Source organism: Schistocerca americana, chromosome 3, assembly GCF_021461395.2.
Source record: "Schistocerca americana isolate TAMUIC-IGC-003095 chromosome 3, iqSchAmer2.1, whole genome shotgun sequence".
Taxonomy (NCBI): Eukaryota; Metazoa; Arthropoda; class Insecta; order Orthoptera; family Acrididae; genus Schistocerca; species Schistocerca americana.
The window spans coordinates 715,458,091-715,484,390 of NC_060121.1; the positions used below are offsets into that span (position 1 = coordinate 715,458,091).

The window sequence follows — 26,300 nt, forward strand, 5'->3', positions numbered from 1 at the left end:
TATCCAGAACGGCCCGTACAGGACCTGCAAATTGCAGTCGTGCATTATCCTGCTGAAATGTAGGGTTTCGTAGGGATCGAATGAAGGGTAGAGCCACGGGTCGTAACACATCTGAAATGTAACGTCTACTGTTCAAAGTGCCGTCAATGCGAACAAGAGGTGACCGTGAAATGTAACCAATGGCACCCCATACCATCACGCCGGGTGATACGCCAGTATGGCGATGACGAATACACACTTCCAATGTCCGTTCACCGCGATGTCACAAAATACGAATGCGACCATCATGATGCTGTAAACAGAACCTGAATTCATCCGAAAAAATGACGTTTTGCCATTCGTGCACCCATGTTCGTCGTTAAGTACACCACCGCAGGCGCTACTGTCTGTGATGCAGCGTCATGGGTAACCGCAGCCATGGTCTCCGAGCTGATACTCCATGCTGTTGCAAACGTCGCCGAACTGTTCGTGCAGATGGTTGTGGTCTAGCAAACGTCCCTGTCTGTTGACTAAGAGATCGAGACGTGGCTGCACGATCCGTCACAGCCATGCGGATAAGATGCCTGTCATCTCGACCGCTAGTGATAAGAGGCCGTTGGGATCCAGCACGGCGTTCCGTATTACCCTCCTGAACCCACCGATTCCATATTATGCTAACAGTCATTGGATCTCGACCGACGCGAGCAACAATGTCGCTATACGATAAACAGCAATCGCGATAGGCTACAATCCGACCTTTACCAAAGTCGGAAACATGATGGTACGCATTTCTCCTCCTTACACGAGGCATCACAACAACGATTCACCAGGCAACGCCTGTCAACTGCTGTTTGTGTATGAGAAATCGGTTGGAAACTTTCCTTATGTCAGCACGTTGTAGGCGTCGCCACCGGCGCCAACTTTGTGAGAATGCTCTGAAAAGTAAATCATTTGTATACCACAGCATCTTCTTCCTGTCGGTTAATTTTCGCATCTCTAGCACGTCATCTTCGTGGTGTAGCAAATATAATGGGCAGTAGTGTATATTGTAACTCTGCGAACTGCTCATTTCCAAGCCTCTGCATTTTCTCATCTGGCCCTTCACGTCTTATAACTGACCAGGTCTTTCATCCACAATTTGTGTTTCCCAAATATCATCCTTGTGGAAGTGAACATGACATACCTGTAATTAAAAATGAATAAAAAATGAGTAAGGTACCTACAAATGAATGTAATGACAGTACTAATAGTGTGAGAACTATTTATCTATATGAAGTTAGTTTCTGATTCCCAAATACAAATACACTCCCAACTCACACGCAGAGAAATACATAAGTGATATGGCCATTGCATAGTAACTCCATAAAACGCTAACACTACAAAATCACAGCACATGCAGTCACACGTCATCACAACAAGCTCTTCAATAAATGGTGAAATGAAGAAAGTACTTGCCCCATCAATAATTAAAAACATTGACTAATGTGCAAAGCATAATTCAATAACAGTGATATTGTTTTTATAATTTTGCCTTGATGCTCATATGCTCACTCGGGAGATGGGATTTTTGCTAAATCTCTTGCTCTATTAAAAGACTCTTTTGACTGTGGCAACACACAGACACACACACACACACACACACACACACACACACACATACTCACACACGCACACACAAACACACATTCGCACTGCCCGCTCCCCCCCTCCCCACACACACAGATCCCACACATACATGAAAACATGACGACACCAAACTCTCACAGATGTGTTCCATAGAAACAACTGTGAAATGTGAAACAGAGTAACAGGTAACAGAATAATTCAAAGTAATTCTCCAACTATGTGTATCCTATAGAACTATGAAATACTTAATGGTAGCGCTTTTTATGAGACAGAAACTGCTTTGTTTCTGTATTTTGTAAGAATCAACCTACATCAGCTGCTATTCCCTAGTCAATAAATCGCTTCATAACTTACATAAAAACTGACAATATAATGAAGCTAATACAATGCCAGTTATGTGCTATCCATTATGTTAAACATGAGCACACAATTGTTTTCAAGTACTTTAGTTGTATCTATAAGACAGCAGTGAAGGTCACTGGCATGAATCTCAAATTCCAGACTCCGTAAGTAAGAATTTGTAAAATACACAACTATTTTTTACATGTGTTTTCACAGTTTGTTCCTTTGTTTTCTCTGATGCCCTCTTAATCCATTAATGTACTCATTCATTTTCCCTTTCTATGGATTTAGAGAAAAATATTTATTTGTGCATTGTAAAGTCGGAAGCTTACTGTATTCTCTAACAGTATTATTCCCTGCACTGAACTTCAAATTCCTATCAATAATTTATCAAAAATAAGTGAATGAGACATTGTTTTTGTTTAACTGTCAATGTCTGGATAAACCACATTCCTTGTCTTTGAAGAAGCATCTTCCTGAAGACATTTACAGAAAAAAAACAGAGCTTAATACTAGTCCCAGAATACATCTAAATTTGTCTGTATCTTATGTGCATATATTTAATCATAAACCGTCTTGTATTCCTAGCAACAAACAGCACAAAGAGGAAGTATATAGATATACGAAGGTATTAAACTATTTAAGTATGACTGTGCTTAGGCTATACTGCGTGAACCTTCAGAGTAGAGAATTTATATATCCTAAACCAGCTAAACTGTAGAATCGCCAAGACAGGGAAACATTGTTTTCTTCGGCATTTACGCAGTTATGATCTTATATATTAGTCAAAATGTCGCTGACCTTCCACAATGCATTAAGGCCTCTTTTTTGTTAGCACACGTAACCTCTTTTAAGAAATAAACATAACAAATACTCATGCTTGAACTTGAAGAAAGAGTAAAGTTATCTCTGCGAATACTCGACAACCATATCTTCCTCGTTGCATCATCCTCCGGAAATTTAAACACAGTTACTTTTGGTCCAACATCGTAATTTCCTTGGTTCAAATGGCTCTGAGCACTATGGGACTTAACATCTATGGTCATCAGTCCCCTCGTAATTTCCTCTACAATTCGGCACAGAGCAACAAAGTGACGTTTTGCTGGCAACGAAATTTTCACCTTCAAGAAAAAAGATCACCAGTTTCTTGCACAGAAAATAAACAACCAAATCACATACACTAAAGCAGGAACAGCATTCACTATAATAGTAGAATGACGTGAAATTCGCCGCATGACTTCACAAGTACTGTTCCATGACACTGTTGAATACTATTTAGACTGCGTGGGAAGCCATGTTCTGACGTCACGCACTACTTGTCAGGCTTTCGTTTACACGGGGTGCTGGTCCACACCAGTCGCCGAAGCGAGTTTAGTCCATTCCAAATCAAGCTGAAATGTAAAGTTGTCTGATTTCTGTAGGTCAAATGTAAGAATTCCTAGCAAAGGAGAAACAAATAATTGACGAAAGTTGAAACATTTTCTGTGACACACCAAAATGTGACTTTTCCCATGAACGTCTTTGCTAACCATACTGTTGGTAAGATTTGGTGACTGTTACCTCGGAAATGAGACTCTGCGCGTGATCCTGCGCTCTACCGTAACTGAAATTGCTATCTGGCCGTTAGTAGGTAACTTGTTAATCTCTATAGCAATTTAACTGAAAATGAGACTCAATACGTTTTTGTGTCATCTCTCGTTCAGTCAGGAACACATGTAAAATTAATGTTCAACCCTAAGTTCATAATAAATAACAGCGTTGGCACTAATTTGCCGCTAAAGTCACTTCGTTTCCACATGACAGTTATAAACACCCCTGGAAGATGCGACATCACAGTTTCTGTCTGTTGATATCATATTGTAAAGTCTAACCATACTTTCTCTATTACTGAGGAAGCCTCCAGCTACTGTTTTGTATCTGTTCTAATCATTATATCTTTTTTTATTTATGCAGGTGTTACTGCGCCTCTACAGATATTCCGTGGCCGATTTCACATAAGAGGATAATGGATAAGGTAAGAAAATACCGAATATTGGTCCGCACTATCTCTACAGTAGATCTTTTATGTTCTGTGAGCGTTTACAGCAGGGCCGGCCAGAAATTTTGCACGCGTGCGGTGCTCCTGCACATGTGCAACTTCCGGGTCGCAGCGTGCACGCCGCAGCCGTCAGCGTTCATGTAGTGCATGTTTCTACGCACAGATGTCGCTTTATCCACTTGCTGGGATACTCTGTACCGGCGCATTCTAGTGCTCTTTCCACAGCTTGCAAGCCAGCCATGGGAAGGTATTTCGCGTATTAAAAATTTAAAGTACAGTCGCAGTCTACTCATTGAGACATCTACTTTTATGTTAACAGTTTAACCCAGTAAGACATGTAATACAGTTAACAACCGTGCGTTTTTATTAAGGAAGCTTGACTGACGGCAGTTAAATAGGCGTAATGTTTTTGAGCTAGTATTTAAGAAAGAGAGCACTTAGAGACTTCCAACGAATCTTATTCATGATTTCAAATAACATTAAACTAATGCTAGGTTTCCTATAACCAATCCTCGGTGCCCTCAGTTACACCCACATAACTTCTGTCTCACTGACCTCTGAACATAATGATAACCACAGACCTCTCGATTTTGTTTCTTTATTGTTATTTTCAAACCCGCACAAACAGGCAGGCTGTCAGCAGCATGTTACGCCGCTCTTCAGCCATAGAATAGATAAATAAACAACAGAAAGAATACACATAAGTGACATAACGGTGGGTAATAAAACAGTAGACACCTAAAGACAAACACGGAGCCGTTCACACTCGACGATAATCCACACTACAAACTGTTGACTCGACGCACAAACACTGAAGATGGCGATGGCACAGGTGAACGATGGAGTGCGACGGTGAACACTGAACACTAAACACGACGGCACACACGAGACACTGATGGCGATGATCTCCGGCGCGCGAAAGTCCACGTAGCGTGTGCGAGTCCGGGGACCCGCCAAGAGGGGAAGAAGAGTGAGGTGGGGGAGAGGGGAGAACAAAGATGCCAATGGCTGAGTAAATGGGGGGAGGAGTAGAAGGACAGGGGAGGGGAAGCCCGGGGGAGGAATGGGGGAAATGGAGAAGGGATGGAAGAGGGAGAGAATGGAGGGAGGGAGGGTGCCCAAAGGAGCAAACACAGGAAGAGGGAGGGAGGATCAAAGTTGGTAGGAGGGGTATATGGAGGGGAGGAGGGCATCATCAGGGAGAGGGAGCCGGCGGAAGCCACCTTGGGAGAGGGTAAGGAGGGTGGAGAGATGGAGACTGGGTGGGACGTGGGAATACAGGTGCGGCAGCAGGTGGGGATGGGAGAGGACGGGGGAGACAAGTGGGTGAGGAAGATCGAGTTTTCGGGAGGTGTACAGGATCTGTATCCGTTCAAGGAAAAGGAGGAGGTGGGGGAACGGAATAAGGTCGTACAGGATCCTCGTGGGGGAGGGGAGACGGATGCGATAGGATCTGAAGGGATTTGTAAAAGGTATGGGGACGGAGATCCAAGCAGGATGGGCATAACAGAGGATAGGGCGGATGAGGGATTTATAGGTGTGGAGTATGGTGGAGAGGTCCAGACCCCACATACAGCCGGAAAGAAGCTTAAGGAGACGGAGTCGGGAGCGTGCCTTGCCTTGAATTGTCCAGAGATGGGGGGTCTAGGAGAGGCGACGGTCGAGGGTGACGCCAAGGTACTTAAGGGTGGGGGTGAGGGCCATAGGACGGCCATATATGGTGACATAGAAATGAAGGAGGCGGAAGGAAGGGGTGGTATTGCCTACAATGATCGCCTGGGTTTTGGAGGGATTGACCTTGAGCAACCACTGGTTGCACCAAGTGGTGAACCGGTCAAGATGAGTTTGAACAAGGTGTTGGGAACGCTGCAGGGTGGGGGCGAGGGCAAGGAAGGCGGTGTCATCAGCAAACTGTAGAAGGTGGACGGGGGGTGACGGCGGCGGCGTGTCCGCCGTATACAAAAGGTACAGAAGGGGGGAGAGGACGGAGCCTTGGGGCACACCAGCGGAGGGAAAAAAGGTGTAGGAGTCCATGTTATGGATGGTGATGTAGGAAGGACAGTGGGAAAGAAAGGAGCAGATCAGACGGACGTAGTTAATGGGAAGGGCAATGTCTTGGAGCTTGAAGAGGTGATCAGAATGCCATACGTGGTCATAGACTCGTTCGAGGTCCAGGGAGACGAAGATTGCGGAGCGACAGGAATTTAGCTGTTCAGAAAGGAGATGAGTGTGGTGGAGGAGAAGGTCACCAGAAGAGCAGGGCGGTCGAAAGCCACACTGGGTAACGGGAAGGAGGCGGAGATGCTGGTGGAGATGCTGGTGGATGTGTTGGGAGAGGATGGATTCCAGGACCTTGCTGAAGACCAAGATAAGGCTGATGGGCCGATAGGAGGAGATGGCGGAAGCGGTTCACCGGGTTTAAGGAACATCACGATACGGGAGGTTTTCCACAGGTCAGAGTAGTAGCCGGTGGACCGGACTACATTGTAGAGCCTGCCCAGGGTGGAGAGGAACGAGACAGGAGCTTCACAATGGTGGCGGTAGGTGACACGATTGTGACCAGGAGCGGTGTTGCGTTTTGTGTGGAGTGTAGCAATGAGATCCTGTGGGTATTGAGTTCCTTGTGTGCAATGATGTCCAAGTACTGGAAACCAGGTGCGAGGGGAGGGACAGAGGTATCAGTTCGATTGTGGACACCCAGGAAGAGGGAGTAATCGAACTGGGGATCATCGGGGATGGAGAAGACATCGGAAAAGTAGGAGGCAAAGTCATTGGCCTTACTGAGGGTGTCAGGAAAGGGGTGATCATCATGGAGAAGAGGATAGTAGGGGGAGGGTTTAGTTCCGGTAAGGCGACGGAAGGCTGACCAGTACTTGGACGAGTTTATAGGTAGGGTAGCATTTAAACAGGTGCATGTCTGTCGACAGTCCCGGCGTTTCTTAGCCGCAAGCAAGTTTCGGATGTGTCGCTGGAGTTGCCGGTGGCTTCGTAGTGTGTCCGGGTCACACGTATGGAAGAAGGCACGGTAGAGACGGCAGGATTCATGGAGGAGGAGGACAGCCTGTGGGGGTAAGGTAGGGTGGTGGGGGTTGATGGCGACAGTAGGGACATGGGCCTCCATGGCCTCAGAAAAGGTCTGCTGGAGAAAGGAGGCGGCATGGGTAACATCGTCAGGGTGGTGGTAGATGAAGGGGTGTCCTTCGACCCAGGTGGAGAGTGTGGTGTCACCGCCAGACACCACACTTGCTAGGTGGTAGCTTAAATCGGCCGCGGTCCATTTAGTACATGTCGGACCCGTGTGTCGCCACTGTGTGATCGCAGACCGAGCGCCACCACAAGGCAGGTTTCGAGTTACGGACGAGCACTCGCCCCAGTTGTACGACGACTTTGCTAGCGACTACACTGACGAAGCCTTTATCTCATTTTCCGAGAGACAGTTAGAATAGCCTTCAGCTAAGTCCATGGCTACGACCTAGCAAGGCGCCATTAACCGTATCTGAAGAGAGTCTTATTTGTATTATCAGGAGCGATGTACCACAAGAATAAATAAAAGTTAAGTATTCGAGGAGCTGCATACTTTTCTTATTAGAATTCACTACTTATCCTGTTCCAGAATTCACGCCTGTCTGCGTTAGATAGCGTGCATTTCGGCCTCCTATATCTACAAGGTGTTGGCACATTTACCAACACATCAGAGAGGGCATCCCAGTAGGCATTCCAGTCGGCACGGGAATAGTCATGGACGTACTTCAGGGGAGGGTCATTATGAGGGTCGGGGCGGGGGAGACGACCATCTGAAACGGTGAGGAGGAGAGGGAAATGGTCACTACCAATGGGGTCCAGGACATCCACCGCTATGCGGCCAAGGAGGTTGGGGGAGGAGAGGATGATATGGGGGTGGAGTTGGATTCGGGGCGGGCGTGTTGGGGAATGGGGACGAGGTCGCCTTGGAGGGTTGAGAGGAACGGATGCCACCACCGTAGCTGGGTCAGGTCGGCGGCAATCACGTAGGAGGAGAAGGTACGATCAATGTGGGAGGGGAAGTCGAAAGGAATAGGGGCGTTAGGGCGGACATAGATCTTGGCGCAGGTGACGGTAAGGCCGGGGAAGAAGAGACTTAGGATCAGGTGTTCAGTGGGGTCGGGAAGGAGAGGTTGGAGCCGGTCCGTTATCGGGTGGTGGCGACCAATGGCAACTCTGCCACGCGCAATTGGGAGGGGATTTTCGGAGCGGTTGAAAAGGTAGGGCGAAGTGTGGATGGTGTGGTGGGGTTCGAGGAAGGTTTCATTGAGGAGGAAGGCATCCACGTGGTGGGTGGCAAGGGTGTGCATGAAGAGGTTCTTGTTGGAGGGAGGGGAATGGATGTTGTTGAACAGGATACGGTGCTGTCGCGACATGACAGGGATTTAGACGAGGGTGTCGAGACAGGAGAAGGTGAAATGGGCCTGGTTGTGGGAGTAGGTGGCATACATATTAGGTGGAAGATGGAACGGGCGGCGAGGGAGTCCTGTTGGAGGGTGTGAGGGCGCTGGAAAGGATGGACGTATTGCAGGACAATGGTGAGGAACCTGATGATGTCCTCAGTGGTGGGGAGGGGGGGGACGAAGGGCATTGCCAGGAGGGGTGGGGGCGTCCACAGGACAGACAGGGATGGTTAGTTCAGCAGCGGTCAGAGGTGGTCGGGCTTTACACTTTTGGGAGTAGGTGGGATGGGGGAGATTGGTTGGTTGGTTGTTTTGGGGAAGGAGACCAGACAGCGTGGTCATCGGTCTCATCGGATTAGGGAAGGATGGGGAAGGAAGTCGGCCGTGCCCTTTCAGAGGAACCATCCCGGCATTTGCCTGGAGTGATTTAGGGAAATCACGGAAAACCTAAATCAGGATGGCCGGACGCGGGATTGAACCGTCGTCCTCCCGAATGCGAGTCCAGTGTCTAACCACTGCGCCACCTCGCTCGGTGGGGGGAGATTGCAGGTATTATAGGACAGAGGGGATTGAAGGTTAGGGCACTTGCCGAGAATGCGGGCAGGTGGGGGCCTCACGGCACTCGGCTGCTGGGTGTGCGTTATATGGCACAGACACCTCTGGCAGTGCAGGGACTGAGGAGGGGAATGGGAGGGGTCGACCTTATAGCGCTGGTTGAAGAGGAGGGCACCCTCCATCAGGAGACTGTCAATGGAGGGGGCATCCCACGCATCCCCTGATCGGACTATGACTGTGGTTGCCCTGGATACTGCCTGCATTGAGGCTGATCCCTCACCTGTGGTAGAGTGGGAGGTCGTTTCAAGGTGTGGCAGGGGGCGAAAGACATTCCGGAGGGCTGAACGGAAAGCCTCTCCAGTTTGTCTGACGAACCGGTTTCAGGCTCTGTCTCAGGCTGATACTGATCTTCGGCCTGACATGGCTGCTTGTCCTGTTCCAGAGGTTGCCCCTCAGTCTGCAAGATCCGGGCAGTTTCAGAGGGTGGGCTTACTGGTAGTTGGGAGCTCGAACGTCAGGCGCGTAATGGGGCCCCTTAGGGAAATGGCAGCAAGAGAGGGGAAGAAAACCAATGTCCACTCCATGTGCATACCGGGGGGAGTCATTCCAGATGTGGAAAGGGTCCTTCCGGATGCCATGAAGGGTACAGGGTGCACCCATCTGCAGGTGGTCGCTCATGTCGGCACCAATGATGTGTGTCGCTATGGATCGGAGGAAATCCTCTCTGGCTTCCAGCGGCTATCTGATTTGGTGAAGACTGCCAGTCTCGCTAGCGGGATGAAAGCAGAGCTCACCATCTGCAGCATCGTCGACAGAACTGACTGCGGACCTTTGGTACAGAGTCGAGTGGAGGGTCTGAATCAGAGGCTGAGACGGTTCTGCGACCGTGTGGGCTGCAGATTCCTCGACTTGCGCCATAGGGTGGTGGGGTTTCGGGTTCCGCTGGATAGGTCAGGAGTCCACTACACGCAACAAGCGGCTACACGGGTAGCAGGGGTTGTGTGGCGTGGGCTGGGCGGTTTTTTAGGTTAGATGGCCTTGGGCAAGTACAGAAAGGGCAACAGCCTCAACGGGTGCGGGGCAAAGTCAGGACATGCGGGGACCAAGCAGCAATCGGTATTCTAATTGTTAACTGTCGAAGCTGCGTTGGTAAAGTACCGGAACTTCAAGCGCTGATAGAAAGCACCGAAGCTGAAATCGTTATAGGTACAGAAAGCTGGCTTAAGCTGCCGAAATTTTTACAAAGGTACAGACGGTGTTTAGAAAGGATAGAGTGCATGCAACCGGTGGTGGAGTGTTCGTCGCTGTTAGTAGTAGTTTATCCTGTAGTGAAGTAGAAGTAGATAGTTCCTGTGAATTATTATGGGTGGAGGTTACACTAAACAACCGAACTAGGTTAATAATTGGCTCCTCTTACCGACCTCCCGACTCAGCAGCATTAGTGGCAGAACAACTGAGAGAAAATTTGGAATACATTTCACATAAATTTTCTCAGCATGTTATAGTCTTAGGTGGAGATTTCAATTTACCAGATATAGACTGGGACACTCACATGTTTAGGACGGGTGGTAGGGACAGAGCATCGAGTGACATTATACTGAGTGCACTATCCGAAAATTACCTCGAGCAATTAAACAGAGAACCGACTCATGGAGATAACATCTTGGACCTACTGATAACAAACAGACCCGAACTTTTCGACTCTGTATGTACAGAACAGGGAATCAGTGATCATAAGGCCGTTGCAGCATCCCTGAATATGGAAGTTAATAGGAATATAAAAAAAGGGAGGAAGGTTTATCTGTTTAGCAAGAGTAATAGAAGGCAGATTTAAGACTACCTAACAGATCAAAACGAAAATTTCTGTTCCGACACTGACAATGTTGAGTGTTTATGGAAAAAGTTCAAGGCAATCGTAAAATGTGTTTTAGACAGGTACGTGCCGAGTAAAACTGTGAGGGACGGGAAAAACCCACCGTGGTACAACAACAAAGTTAGGAAACTACTGCGAAAGCAAAGAGAGCTTCACTCCAAGTTTAAACGCAGCCAAAACCTCTCAGACAAACAGAAGCTAAACGATGTCAAAGTTAGCGTAAGGAGGGCTATGCGTGAAGCGTTCATTGAATTCGAAAGTAAAATTCTATGTACCGACTTGACAGAAAATCCTAGGAAGTTCTGGTCTTATGTTAAATCAGTAAGTGGCTCGAAACAGCATATCCAGACACTACGGGATGAAGATGGCATTGAAACAGAGGATGACACGCGTAAAGCTGAAATACTAAACACCTTTTTCCAAAGCTATTTCACAGAGGAAGACCGCACTGCAGTTCCTTCTCTAAATCCTCGCACAAACGAAAAAATGGCTGACATCGAAATAAGTGTCCAAGGAATAGAAAAGCAACTGGAATCACTCAATAGAGGAAAGTCCACTGGACCTGATGGGATACCAATTCGATTCTACACAGAGTACGCGAAAGAACTTGCCCCCCTTCTAACAGCCGTGTACCGCAAGTCTCTAGAGGAACGGAGGGTTCCAAATGATTGGAAAAGAGCACAGGTAGTCCCAGTCTTCAAGAAGGGTCGTCGAGCAGATGCGCAAAACTATAGACCTATATCTCTGACGTCGATCTCTTGTAGAATTTTAGAACATGTTTTTTGCTCGCGTATCATGTCATTTCTGGAAACCCAGAATCTACTATGTAGGAATCAACATGGATTCCGGAAACAGCGATCGTGTTAGACCCAACTCGCTTTATTTGTTCATGAGACCCAGAAAATATTAGATACAGGCTCCCAGGTAGATGCTATTTTTCTTGACTTCCGGAAGGCGTTCGATACAGTTCCGCACTGTCGCCTGATAAACAAAGTAAGAGCCTACGGAATATCAGAGCAGCTGTGTGGCTGGATTGAAGAGTTTTCATCAAACAGAACACAGCATGTTGTTATCAATGGAGAGACGTCTACAGACGTTAAAGTAACCTCTGGCATGCCACAGGGGAGTGTTATGGGACCATTGCTTATCACAATATATATAAATGACCTAGTAGATAGTGTCGGAAGTTCCATGCGGCTTTTCGCGGATGATGCTGTAGTATACAGAGAAGTTGCAGCATTAGAAAATTGTAGCGAAATGCAGGAAGATTTGCAGCGGATAGGCACTTGGTGCAGGGAGTGGCAACTGACCCTTAACATAGACAAATGTAATGTATTGCGAATACATAGAAAGAAGGATCCTTTATTGTATGATTATATGATAGCGGAACAAACACTGGTAGCAGTTACTTCTGTAAAATATCTGGGAGTATGCGTGCGGAACGATTTGAAGTGGAATGATCATATAAAATTAATTGTTGGTAAGGCAGGTACCAGGTTGAGATTCATTGGGAGAGTGCTTAGAAAATGTAGTCCATCAACAAAGGAGGTGGCTTACAAAACACTCGTTCGACCTATACTTGAGTATTGCTCATCAGTGTGGGATCCATACCAGATCGGTCTGACGGAGGAGATAGAGAAGATCCAAAGAAGAGCGGCGCGTTTCGTCACATGGTTATTTGGTAACCGTGATAGCGTTACGGAGATGTTTAATAATCTCAAGTGACAGACTCTGCAAGAGAGGCGCTCTGCATCGCGGTGTAGCTTGCTCGCCAGGTTTCGAGAGGGTGCGTTTCTGGATGAGGTATCGAATATATTGCTTCCCCCTACTTATACCTCCCGAGGAGATCACGAATGTAAAATTAGAGAGATTAGAGCGCGCACGGAGGCTTTCAGACAGTCGTTCTTCCCGCGAACCATACGCGACTGGAACAGGAAAGGGAGGTAATGACAGTGGCACGTAAAGTGCCCTCCGCCACACACCGTTGGGTGGCTTGAGCAGTATCAATGTAGATGTAGATGTAGATGTAGAAAACCCGCATAAGGTGGGTGGGGCCGGCCGAGTTAAAAATGCGGAGGACTGCCCGCACCTTCAGCGAGGGATGTGCTTTGAGATCCGCCAACACCTCCTCCTCTGTGATTGTCGGACTAAGCCGAGTGACCATGGCGGTGAGGGTCAGTGGGTGATGCGGGGTTGGGTTTGCCAGGTAGGAGATGGAGAAGGAGCAGGAGTGAGGGAGGCTTTGGGGCCGAACTGGGTGATGGGGAGGTGAGAGAGGATGTCACTATGTAGGGTGGGGCTGTGGGAGGAGATGAGAACTGAATCCTGTAAACCAGGGAGTGAGATGGGGGCACCAGGGAAGTGTTGGCGGAGTAGGAGGGAGAGGTTCCGGGCCTCAAAAAAGGAAGGATCGGGATGGGAAAGGAGGTATTAGTATAAAGAGGGGGGGAGGAGGAGGAGGGGGAGGAGGAGGAGGAGGAGGCGGAGGGAGCAGGGCCAGGTGGGGAGACATCCATGGGATCATGAGTGGGGGGAAGGAGGATGGGGTGGGGCCTTTTTGGGAGCGGAGGAGGTGGTGGTGCCACTAGGGCGTTTAACAGTGGCAGAAGGGTGGGTGGTGACATGAGGGATGAGAGCTATAGGGAGGTGGCGGGAAGTGGCACATCCTGGCGTGGATGCAGCAGTCGGCGCCGGAGATGGTGACGGCGAAGGCGACGGCGACGGCGAGAGTGGTGGCGGTGATGGCGAAGGCGATGGGGAGAGCTGGGCATGGGCAGTGGCCCGACGGGCCACCACCCTAGCTGGAGCTGCAGTGACAGGCTGGGGGAGTGGGGGGAAAGGATCAGAGGGAGAGGAGCGGGAGGAAGAAGCTGGAGAGAGGGCGACAAACAACGAGGGTGAAGGTAGAGTGAGAAGAGGAGGGATGGAAAGAGGGGGGTGACTGGGCACACCATGTAATGGTGGTGGTGGCGGCGGAGGGCGACGTGTACACAATGGCAGTGGTGGTGGTAGTGGCAGTGGTGGTGGGGGCTGGCTTGACGACAGGGATGAACGAAAAATGCACAGTCCGAAAAGGAGAGGAAAAAACTGTGGACGGACGAAGACGGACGAAGACGGACGAAGACGGACGAAGACCAGAGTCCCACGCTGCTGGCGCTGGCGCTGGCGACGGCTGGCAGGAACGCCGCAGTTGCCGCTGCTGCTGCGGACGGGGCCGGGGCCGCTGCTGCCGCTGCTGGAGGGCTGGCTGGACCGCTGCTGCTGGCCGGGACCGCTGCTGCTGCTGCTCGGCTGGCTGGCTGGCTGGCTGGCACCTGAAACCCTAACGCTTAGATTAGTGCTGGAATGGCACAATCGAAGGGTGGTATTCTTCCGAATTACCGCCGGAGATGCCTGCAGACCTCTCGATGATCACCGGTTATTTCAATACCATTATTGCTATATCTTTCATCAGTTCCGTCTGAAATCTGCATAATAACCGACAGTTAGATGAATGTTAAGTTTTATCCACTTCAGCTGAGCGTAGCCCTTCACACATTTAAAAAACCCTAAATGTAAGTATACATTGAAACAATCGGTTTAATGACCAATTTTCCTCTTGCTTGTACCACATAAACATGGAAGTGGAATAGCCGCCGTTCATTTAGGACACATGTCTAATAACAGATGTCGCTGTCGCTCCCTGTCGCACACGTGCGCACATGTGCAACACTTCCGCATGTCTGCACACTGTGCAGCGTTTGGCCGGCCCTGGTTTACAGCATCTCTTTCTTCTGTGAAACAAAGTTGAGGAGTGGCATTAACTGCACAGTTGTTATTGGAAGCACTCGTAATAAGCTTAACCTGTAACATAACTTCTTTGTTTCACATGCATTAAAGAAGTCCTGTTAAGCGAGCCGCTACCACAGTCTGACAATGCGATTTAATTGTGCAACCTCGTCAAGCACAATATCTAGATATTAAATGAAAGTGACAGCCAATTATTGCGAACATATTGCACAAGGGGTACATACGTCCATCACGTTATACAGTAATCGCGAAATAAAAGTTATACCATTGCATTCGTACCACTCTCATTACGTTTTTACATTATCATTCCGCTACGATACACGCTAATTCAGTGTAGCAGATCATAAGCGAAAAATTTATCCCTTTCTAGTGAAAGAATTATGATCTTAACTACGATCTACTATGAGCAAACTCCCTTAATTTTCCGGTTATTAATTACTAACAAAATATATATCGTCGTCAAATATTAGATGATGATGATGGATGTTTGGTTTTTGGGGCGCTCAAGTGCGCGGTCGTCAGCGCCCGCACTAAGTCCCAATCTTTAGACACTCCAGTCGAGCCATTTTCACGAACGATGATGAAATGATTAGGACTGCACAAACACCCAGTCCCGAGGCAGAGAAAATTCCCCAAGCCGGCCGGGAATCTAACCAGAGACCCCGTGATCCTGAGGCAGCAACGCTATCCACTAGATCACGATCTGCGGAAGTCACATATTAGAGCGCAGTGAAATCAATATATCTATAACTTTCAGAATGGATTTTTGGTTCAAATTTCGTAGCCAAACGAAAAGTGGGAAATGGACAAGGTGGGTTTATAATTTACCAACGAGAGATCTAGTTTTGGATAAGAATTAAATTTCTTCAAAAAGTCTCCAGAGTAATGAAGAAAAATTTAATTAGTGATTTCAGGGAAAATTGCATAATGGATTTCGTCCGAATTTTCAAAGCCAAACAAAAATTGGGAAATGAACAAATGGCGTATTAAAATCTTTCGTTTGTTCAAAGTAATGAGAGTAATCATTGCAGACTTAGTGCTTTAGCGTTTTAGATTTTAGAAATTTAATAAGTGATTTAAATTTTTATTCAAAACTTTTAAATACTTCACAAACAGCTCCTGATAGATCTGTAAATGCAGAGTCAGAGAGTTCGTCTGCTCAGCGCCTCGCTGTTTTGACATACTCGTAGAAAGCTGCATTGGTGTGAACATATGACGTCGCTTTGAATGGTGTTCGAAATTTTTTACAGCTGCCGAGGAGCCGACTGAAAATTTAAGGCTCAGTGTTTAACTTAGAATCTCAAATTATTAAAATAACCCTTGTGTCATCTCATTTGCTGTACTTGATATCGATAATACCTGTTTTATTTCTTTCTTTCTTTTACACAAACCACTTAACAAAACATTTTAGAGCTTCATTTTAAAAAAGTAAAATAAAATAAATAAAAGGAATAAAATTATTTCTCCTAATAGCAAAATGGAAGTTTTGTAATTCTTAAAATAATAACTTGTAAATAAAGATCAATCAGTTCTCACGATCTGTTATAGCAACTTGAACGATGTTAACCGCCTTGCATATTTTTAACTACTTAGAACCAGCTTAGCCCTTATGATGAGCTTTCTACATCTACAAACATACTCTGCAAGCCACCGCATGGTGCGTCGCGGAGGAGACCCTGTACCGTAACTAGACAGTTACTTTTCCGTTCCACCAGCGTTCAGAGCGAAAAAGAAACTGCTGTCTATACACCTCCCTACGAGCCCTAATGTCTCTGTTCTTGTCTTCAGGTGGAAGGCACTTCGATGGCAATACATTCGTTCTACTGTCAGCCTTAAATGCCGCTTTTCCAGATTTTCTCATTACTGATCCTCGAAAACAACGTCACCTTTCCTCCAGTGATTCCCATTTGACTTCCCAAAACGTCTCCGTAATACTTGCGTGTTCTTCGAACCTACCGGTAACAAAGCTAGCTGCTCGCCTCTAAATTGCTTCGATGTCTTCCTTTAATCCGACGTGGTGCTGATCCCAAGCACTCGAAGAGCACTCAACAATGTGTCGCAGATGAGTTCTGCATGCGATGTCTTTTACAGATGGGCCGCATTTTCCAAAAATTCTCCCAATAAGCCGAAGTGGCCTTGCCTACTCTAGTTCTTACATGCTGGCTGGTTCCATTTCATATTGTTTTGCAACGTTACACCTAGACATTTAATTCATGTGACACTACTAATACTGTATTTGAACATTATGCGTTTGTTTTTCCTGCTCATCTGCTTAACTTACATTTTTCTACATTTAGAGCTAGCTGCCATTTATCACACCAACCAGAAATTTTTTCTAATTCATCTTGTAACCTCTTATTGTCACCCAACGACGACACCATCACCTACACCACAACATCATCAGCAAACAGCCGCAGACTGCCGCTTACACTGTCTGCCAGATCACTTATGTATACAGAATATAACTACGGTCATAACACACTTCACTCTGGCACTCTTGACAATACCCTTGTCTCTGACGAACACGAGCAATTGAAGATAACACACTGGATTCTGTTACTTAACAAGTGTCCGAACCTCTCACAAACCCGGGAACCTACTCCATATGATTGTACTTTTGCTAACAATTGGCAATGCAGCATAGTGTAAAATGCTTTACGTATTTCTGGGAGTATGGAATTCACCAGTAGCCCCTTAGTTGGTTCGCAGAATCTCATGTGAAAATAGGACAAGCTGAGTTTTCCATGAGTGATGCTTTCTAAAGCGGTTCTGATCTGTCGCCAGATGTTCTTCCCCTCTGAAGGAAATTTATTATATTCTAACTCAGAATTTAAACTTGGCATAAATTCCTCACGTCCATCGTACTTGAGTTAAATGACATCAGTTCATTGTCCATGTGGGATGCTAACAAGTGTCTGCTCATTGTAGTACAAATACTCCCCTAGCCTATTTGATTGATTTATTAGCTTAAGTGACAAAAATTGTTATGATCACATGATAATCACTAATCCCTGCGTCTATACTGACGTCTCCGTTTAGGTGGGCCGTCGAACTAGCTGCTCAAGACAGTTTTGGGAAAACAGTTTTCGAAATAAGTGGCAAAACTGTGTCTTTACCCCGGCAAGGAGTCCATAGACGTCACAATCTATGCTCGGAAGGTAAAGTCGCCCCCAACAAATATTTCATGATCTGCGTATTTCCGCAGTACTGGCAGTAGACCATCTGTCAGTGACCGTAAAACTGTCTGAGCGAAATCGAGTGGCTGGCAAAAACATCCAGCAATTAACTTTATTTCACCTACACCCATTAAAAGCGACAGAATAATGTCACTGTCATACTCAAACCTGACCTCAATAACCTCAATACAAACCATATTTTTTCAGCTGCAATAACCACAGCCCCTCCTATGGCGTGTAGTCCGTCTTTTCGATACAGGCTCCACGAATCGCTAAATATCTCAGAACTACCTACTTCAGGGTTCAGCCAGCTCTCGGTCATGACAATAATTTGAGTGCCGAACTTTCCCTGGACTACAGTAAACATGGGAACAATTTAGCCGAAGTGTTCAAGTATACACAAATTCTGATTTTCTAGTTTAAGGAAAATCAGAGCAACGTAGGTACAATACTGTTTCCATCAAAAGCCCACAGGAAGGAAAACATATTTTCAATATAACGATTAAAATCGAAATATTGCTTACGGAATTGAAACGTGTTTCAAGAATGGACCAGAATTTAAGTAGTTTTTTTAGCCACTAATATGCAAAGTTATAAGAGCTCTACACTATATCTTTATATATTTACTGCATTTGATATGCACAGTCGGTTCACGTATGGATCAGATACAGGATCCTAACTGTAAATAAACAGACTAAAGATAGCTTTCTATACATTTCATAGTGTAAGTAGGCTATTTATGTTTTCTTATTGGCAACGTTACGTAGCGCTCTGTATGGAAATCACTGGCTGTGCTGTGTGCAGTCTGTGGCTAGTTTGCGTTGTTGTCTGCCATTGTAGTGTTGGGCAGTTGGATGTTAACAGCGCATAGCGTTGCGCAGTTGGAGGTGAGCCGCCAGCAGTGATGGATGTGGGGAGAGAGATGGTGGAGTTTTGAAATTTGTAATACTGGATATCATGAACTGCTATGTATATTATGAGTTTTCTACACTATTAAGGTAAATACATTGTTTGTTCTCTATTAAAATCTTTCATTTGCTAACTATGCCTATCAGTAGTTAGTGCCTTCCGTAGTTTGAATCTTTTATTTAGCTGGCAGTAATGGCGCTCGCTGTATTGCAGTAGTTCGAATAACGAAGATTTTTGTGAGGTAAGTGATTTGTGAAAGGTATAGGTTAATATTAGTCAGGGCCATTCTTTTGTAGGGATTATTGAAAGTCAGATTGTGTTGCGCTAAAAATATTGTGTGTCAGTTTAAGCACAGTCTTGTATAATTGTTCAAAGGGGACGTTTCAATAGTTAACAAGTACAGACTTTTGCTCCATTTGTGTGCTGATATCATTCGCCGTGCCGTATCAGCTGCCCTAACTAAGACACTTAGCCCAAAAATCGTTTTTTTTTGTCTTACAATGTATTTTTTTGTTATAGTACAAGTATACCGATATATATTAACTGTACAGAAACCAGCAACAGAACCTCAGTATCTTTTTCTTATGTTTCCTGCCGTTTATCCCAATTTTCACCGGGTTGGCATATAAGGTACTGGATATGGCAATCAAAGTAGTACAGGAAGGCTGGGTGATATTCCATTTGAAATCCTGTTGAAGCTAATCCTAGGTTTCATTTTCAGGATCATCATCGATATAGATAATCACTCAGAAAGTACTGCTTCCGCAATTCATCTTGGGATTATCATATCTTAGGAATGTTTTGAAAACAGTTCTTTCTCTCTGATAGGCTACTTTCTTTGTCATTCTCAAATGGTTGCAATGGCTCTAAGCACTATTGGACTTAACATCTGAGGTCATCAGTCCCCTAGACTTAGAACTACTTAAACCTAACTAACCTAAGCACATCACACACATCCATGCCCGAGGCGGGATTCGAACCTGCGACCGTTTGAGCAACGTTGTTCCGGACTGAAGGGCTTAGAACCACTCGGTCAGAAGGCCGGCTTTGTCATTCTCGTCAAACAAATATGCATGCTATAGTTCTATACATCCAATAGGTTCAGTATCAAATGCTCATAAATTTTCTTTAAATTCCATGGATTAAAATTTGACAATAAATTCAGCTGGTGGAGGTAGGGAGCTGGTGGAGGAATTTACAATAAAACTGCTGAAAAATCAAAACATATCTCTGTTTACAATTCGACCGTTCTCTGTCATAGTGACTCAAAAATTACAAACCTGGTGTATGCTGAATACTTTCGACCATTTTGCCGCATCATATAAAATTTTTCCTATCCGAAAGGATGACATGCGAATTATTTATGGTGGCATGCAGAAATTTGTTCCCAGAACAGGGTAAACAGATCAAGTTTTCCCAGATTCTTCCTTTGTGAAACCAAACATTGGTTACTAAGATCTCTTCAGATAACTAAATCAATGCAAGAACACCGACACGGTTAAAAACGTCTTAGCTAGCGACTCCTGTCTACGAAGGTTTACACTATTCAGAAAAACGTATTTCCAACATCTTTCCAGCTATCATAAAAAGCTGTATAAATACTAAAGCAAAGGTTAGAGTAAAACTAAAGAGCTTTCTTCCACACTATGTGGGATGGTCTGAAACAGTTTCAAAACCTTGTAGTAGTGTTACAGAATAGTCCGTTATGAGAAATAATTGTTAACGTAAAATTCGATATATTGAGACGTATCCGATTTAATTGGCGCTGAAGTTAGCCAATCTTGCCGCTGTGCACGCAGATTCAAGCAGCCCGCCAGATACAAGCAGTCTTAGTTCTTCTCATAGTGTATGTTACAGCGCACGAACTGGTCAGCCTTTGGTTCGGGTTCGATCCATACAACCGTCCCATGTTCAATTTATGTATCGTCCTCTTGTTCGGTTTTTAAATCAAACGAAGAGCACGTTTGGTGAGACCGTCTCTGCCCTGCGCAACGTCCTGATTGGCTAACTGGACTCTGGAGACAACGCAACGTTTCGACTTTATTCCCAACAAATTGTTTCTCCTCACACCCTTCTCTGCAACACTATTAATAATTTCCACAACGAAACTCTGTCTCGGAATCTGGCAGAAATCGCAAAGAGATTCTGGTCATACATAAAACACACCAGTGGCAAGACACAAACAGTACCTTCACTGCGCGATAACAACGGTGAAGTCACTGATGACTATGCCACTAAAGCATAGTTATTACACACGGTTTTGAAACTCCTTTGCCAAAGAAGACGAAGTAAATAATCCTAAATTCCAATCAAGAACAACGGCCAAGACGAGAAACATAGTAGATATCCTCGGTATTGCAAAACAGCTTAAATCACTTAATAAAGGCAAGGCCTCCAGTGTGGATTTTATACCAGTCAGGTTCCTTTCATAGTATGCTGATGCTACAGCTCCATATTTAGCAATTATATACAACCGCTCGCTCATAGAAATATTCGTTCCCAACGACTCGAAAATTGCTCAAGTCACACCAATACCCAAAATGGGAAATAGGAGTACTGAATTCAGACCCATATCACGACGTCGATTTGCAGAAGTGTTTTGGAACAAATACTGTGTTCAAACATTATGAATTACCTCGAAGTAAACTATTTATTGGCGAATAATCAGCAAGGATTCAGAAAATATCGTTCTTGTGAATCACAGCTAGCTCTTTATGCTCATGAAGTAATGTGTGCTACCGACAGGGGATGTCAAATTGATTTCATATTTGTATATTTCCAGAAGGCTTTCGACCCTGTTCCTCACAAGCGTCTTCGAACCAATCTGCGTGACTATGGAACATCTTCTCAGTTGTGCGACGGGATTCGTGATTTCCTGTCAGAAAGGACACAGTTCGGAGTAATGGATGGAAAGTCGTCAAGTATAACAGAAGTAATAACTTACGCAAGGAAGTATCATGCGCCCTCTATTGTTCCTGATCTATATTAACGACTTATGAGATGATCTGAGTAGCCCTCTTACATTGTTTGCAGATGATGCTGTCATTTACCTTCTTGTAAAATCATCAGAAGACCAAAACGAATTGCAAATTTATTTAGATAAGATATCGGTATGGTGCGAAAAGAGACAATGAACCCTGAATAAAGAACAGAGTGAAGTTATTCACATGAGTACTTCAAGAAATACAGTATTGATTATTCTTAGTATTTTACGAAATATGGGCAGTTGACATCGCAATAAATTATTTGCGACAGTCTTCAGATCATAAGCCGCAGATGACGTATGCAGCCCTATCACGGAGGTGCAATGTGTACCACATGATACCTGACACCAACTGCACTATCTGGTGACAGGTAGCAGTTGGTACTCGCAATGTAAGTGAACGGACTTTATTGTAATACATTCAATTCTGCATGCTAGTAGTACACATTCAAACGTCTTTACATGTGTTACACTTGATACGAATTAAATATGAATAGATCACAAACAACTTTCATTTGAACTGATTGAAGCAAGTCGCGTTTACCGTTTTGTATATAATGCCATACACACACACACACACACACACACACACACACATATATATATATATATATATATATATATATATATATATATATATATACAAACATTTGTGAAGGTAAGGTCGAATAGACAAATTTAACGTTGAGAAGTGGCGGAAAGACATCTGCGCTAATATTTTCTGAAGACATTTCAGTCCTTAGTGAAAGTGAGGAATAGTTGCAGGGAGTTTGAACAGTATTGTTTAATGAGCACAGGATATATGGAAGTTGTGAGTAGCAAAAATGATGATTAACGTGAATTCATAATTGAGAACCACGAAGTATAAGAAGTGAAGGACCTGCAGTATCTTCGAAACAAGATTGCGCCTGACAAACAAGGATCTAATTATAAGACAGAGACCAGCACAGGAAAAGTGGGCAGTCCTCGTTCGTTAAAATGAGTCTACTAGTATCAATGACAGGCATTGATTCGAGAATGAAATTTCTAATAATGTTCACTTGGACTACAACACTGAACGGATGTGAATCATAGTCTGTGGGAAACTGGAAAGAAATAAAGACGTGGTGTTCCTTGGTGGAAACTGAAGGAAAGAAATGAGGCGGTTCTAAACAAATTTGGCATAGGAATGAGAACTTGGAAAATACTGACAAGAAGAGGAGACAGGATGATACAACAGACATCATGGGATATCCTTGAGGCTTTAGAAGAAGCTGTGTGTGGAGCGTAAAAACAGAAAGAGAGACTGATACATATCCAACAAATAACTGAAAACGTCGGCTGTAAGTGCTACTCTGTGATGAAGAGGTATCCATGGAAGAGGGATTCAGATAACTGTTGACCCATAGATAAGGTGTAGTTAGTACATACAGAAAGTGAACAGAAATTATATGTAATCTACATACTAGCAGGAAAAGGACTGTACACCTCCTTAGATGTTTCCAATTCACTCAATATTTAATGTTGCAACAGCGTGTGTGGACTACGTGAAATGATTACATTTACAGATCAAAAGCACAAGCGGTCGTGAGGTACCACGTATCGACCCATTTTAGTATGTGGAGTAGCCTCCACCAGGCAGAAATGCAGGCGCTGACTCTGGCATCCAGTCGACCGTTCAGATGGCGAATACTGTCCTGGGATACTTTATGCCACGCCTACTCGACCTGTTCACGTAGTTATGTATGAGTTATTGGTTGACGAGCCGCAAGAGTCAACTCTCGTCGCATGCTCCATTACAGACAAGTACGGAGAGCGTGCTGCCTAGGGAAGCTGCTGCACGTTTTGCAAGGCAAGTTAAGTTCGCGGGCACTTTTTGGGTCAGCAGTAATCACCTTTGTGTTGCAAGAAGACAATAGAACGGAAAAATAAGTGGTCCAACAACATTCTGCAAGTACCGAGTACTGGGTAGGGCCTCCTCCAGGAACACTAAAGGTGAACGAGCGTTTTAGCTTATCACCACTCAAATTAAATGATTTGCATTTCATGGAAGGTAAACTCGTGCCAGAGTTTCTTGCACGAATGGACTCTACAAGACAGAGTTCACCAGGTCTATGTCGTGTGCGCGAAAGACCATCACTTGCATCAAGGCACAACCTGATCTCATCGCTGAAGACCAGTCATATACTGATCGAGAAAAGAGAATGGAATGACACGGCTTTCATCGTGAACGGCAAACGTAAAATAACGCTGAACGTCACGGTGATACGTAGAAAGGACGAAAGCTAATAAAAAGAAATTTCTAATAAGAGACTGCCAGGTAGGCAGATTACTAATGCATCCTAAAATATGCGAAACGGTATCCTGTGAGCTAGCAGCCTGCCCATATAACAAAATAGTTATCGCAGTACAGACTGTATATACCATCGACGGAATAATGTGAACAATGAAGAGCTACTGGCCGCTCATTTGTCTAAAATGCATTGACAAATATACTGATAATGACCTTGTTATTCGAACTAAAAATTGTAGTTAATCTCCATAAAAAATCCGGTATGAAACTATTTGCAAGCTTTGCTCGAAACTGACATAAAGTGAAACGAAGCTGAATATCGTGTAGTACGTAAACACCTCAGTGGGCTGAAAGCTAGCATTGCGAATCCAGATGGCAAGATGCTGAATTTAACCACAACAAGAGGCCGCACTGCATTGTATGGCGTGCCAAGAAGCAACTGCTTTCTCTCTGTCGGAAGATGACCTGATTTTGTATGTTCATCCCGTATACGCTTTATATTTTAGTTTTGTTTTCTTGCCTTACATGAATCATTGTCTATCAATTTCTACAGATTGCATATTGTGATGATGCTTAAGAGGTCGTGCCTATAAATAAAGGGCTTACAGCTAAACCGGTCTTATGTTTTCATAACGCTTGTGTTATTTGGGGTAATGAAACGCTTCGAAAATTCAGCAAAGAATATGAAATACCGGTGTACAACATTGTTACCGAAAATTCAACTTAAATACATTCTTACATGCTTTCTTGCTCCTGATACGTTTGATGAGGCCCGAAACTATTTCCTCTCCTGTCCCAACGTCTTCATCTCAGAGTAGTAATTGTAACCAACCAACACAAGTATTTTCTGGATGTATTGCGATCTTCTCCTTCCTCTACACGTCTTACCCTCTATACATCCCTCTAGTCTTATGTTTTAGCAGATGTCCTATCATCCTGTCTCTCCTTTTGTCAGTGGTTCCCATGTATTCGTTTCCGCGCCCTTAATCGGAGAACTTTGTCATACCTTAACTTGTCACAGCACATAATTTTCAACATTCTTCTGTATCATCACACCTCAAATGCTTCGATTCCTTTCTCTTCCCGTTTTCCCACAGTTCATGTTTCAATACCACACATTTCATTTCCCAAGTGATCCTCTCAGGGCACCAATCGCGACCGCACGTCGCTGCTGTAGTGCGTGTGGAAGACGGGATCGAGGTGCGCCCACTGACAGTAACCCGTTCGTAGTAGTTTGTGCTGACACATCTAGGCTCACAGGCCCTCTTACCTGTGGTGTAGCTGTACGATCGGCCACTGCTGTCTTTACAATACGACGATACTGGCGGGCGTCTCTACTGCGACCACGTCCAGAACCTACTCTAAGACTGTGAGAATGTTCACGTGACCCATGATACCAGTTCCCTGTCAAACGTACATAGCTGATTGTAGGAAACACGTCTCCGTGGAATGGTTGCCTCCTTGCTTCACACGTTTTCGCTGCACTGAGCCTTGTCGCTGTGAGCATTCCTTATTATAGGACAGACACACATGGCACACTGGTAGCTGTGCCACTCCGCTGTCTGTTGGCTGACGACGTTGAAACCATGATCAGTACATCTACTGCCCCGCAGGTGGCATATGCCTTCATTGGATCTAAATCGACATCGTCTTTGCAGGTACACCTATATAAGGGGCACTCAAACAATAATGAGACACATGGAAAAAAGTAAATAAACTTTATTATTTCCAAAGTAATCGTCCAACTGTTACTACATTCATCCCACTGTGACACAATACTGTCAGTATTTCCACTGAAACATGTTTACTGTTGCCTAAGAAACCAAGATTGAACCCAGGTGAGCAGTTCTTCATCTGAAACAAATCCAAGCCCGATAATCTCTTTTCTCAGGGCTCCAAACACACATTTATTCTAAAAGGTGAACGCAAATTAAATGATTTGCATTTCATGGAATGTAAATTCTACATGAACAGTTTACATACTAATACTAAACTAAACTAAACTCCTCCCGAACAGGCCATGAAGGCCCAATGGTACCGACTGGCCGCCGTCTCATCCTCAGGCCACAATCCTCACTGGAAGCGGATATATAGGGACATATAGTCCGCACACCGCTCTCCCGGACGTATGTCAGTTTCCGCGACCGGAGCCGCTACTTCTCAATCAAGTAGCTCCTCAGTTTGCCTCACCAGGGCTGAGTGCACCCCACTTGCCGACAGTGCTCGGCAGACCGGATGGTCACCCATCCAAGTGCTAGCCCAGCCTGACAGCGCTTGATTTCGGAGTCCGACGGGAACCGGCGTTACCACTACGGCAAGGCCGTTGCCTTACAT

At 45.1% G+C, this 26,300-nt stretch overlaps 1 protein-coding gene across 1 annotated transcript in view; it reads left to right on the forward strand.

Moving 5' to 3' along the window:
* Positions 1 to 26,300, forward strand: part of LOC124606339 — a 372,408-nt gene that overhangs the window by 260,769 nt on the left and 85,339 nt on the right. Inside the window, exon 2 of the mRNA XM_047138321.1 lies at positions 3,901 to 3,961. Within this exon, the coding sequence (XP_046994277.1) occupies positions 3,953 to 3,961 (9 nt within the window). The 5' untranslated portion in view covers positions 3,901 to 3,952. The remainder of the gene's footprint in view (positions 1 to 3,900; positions 3,962 to 26,300) is intronic.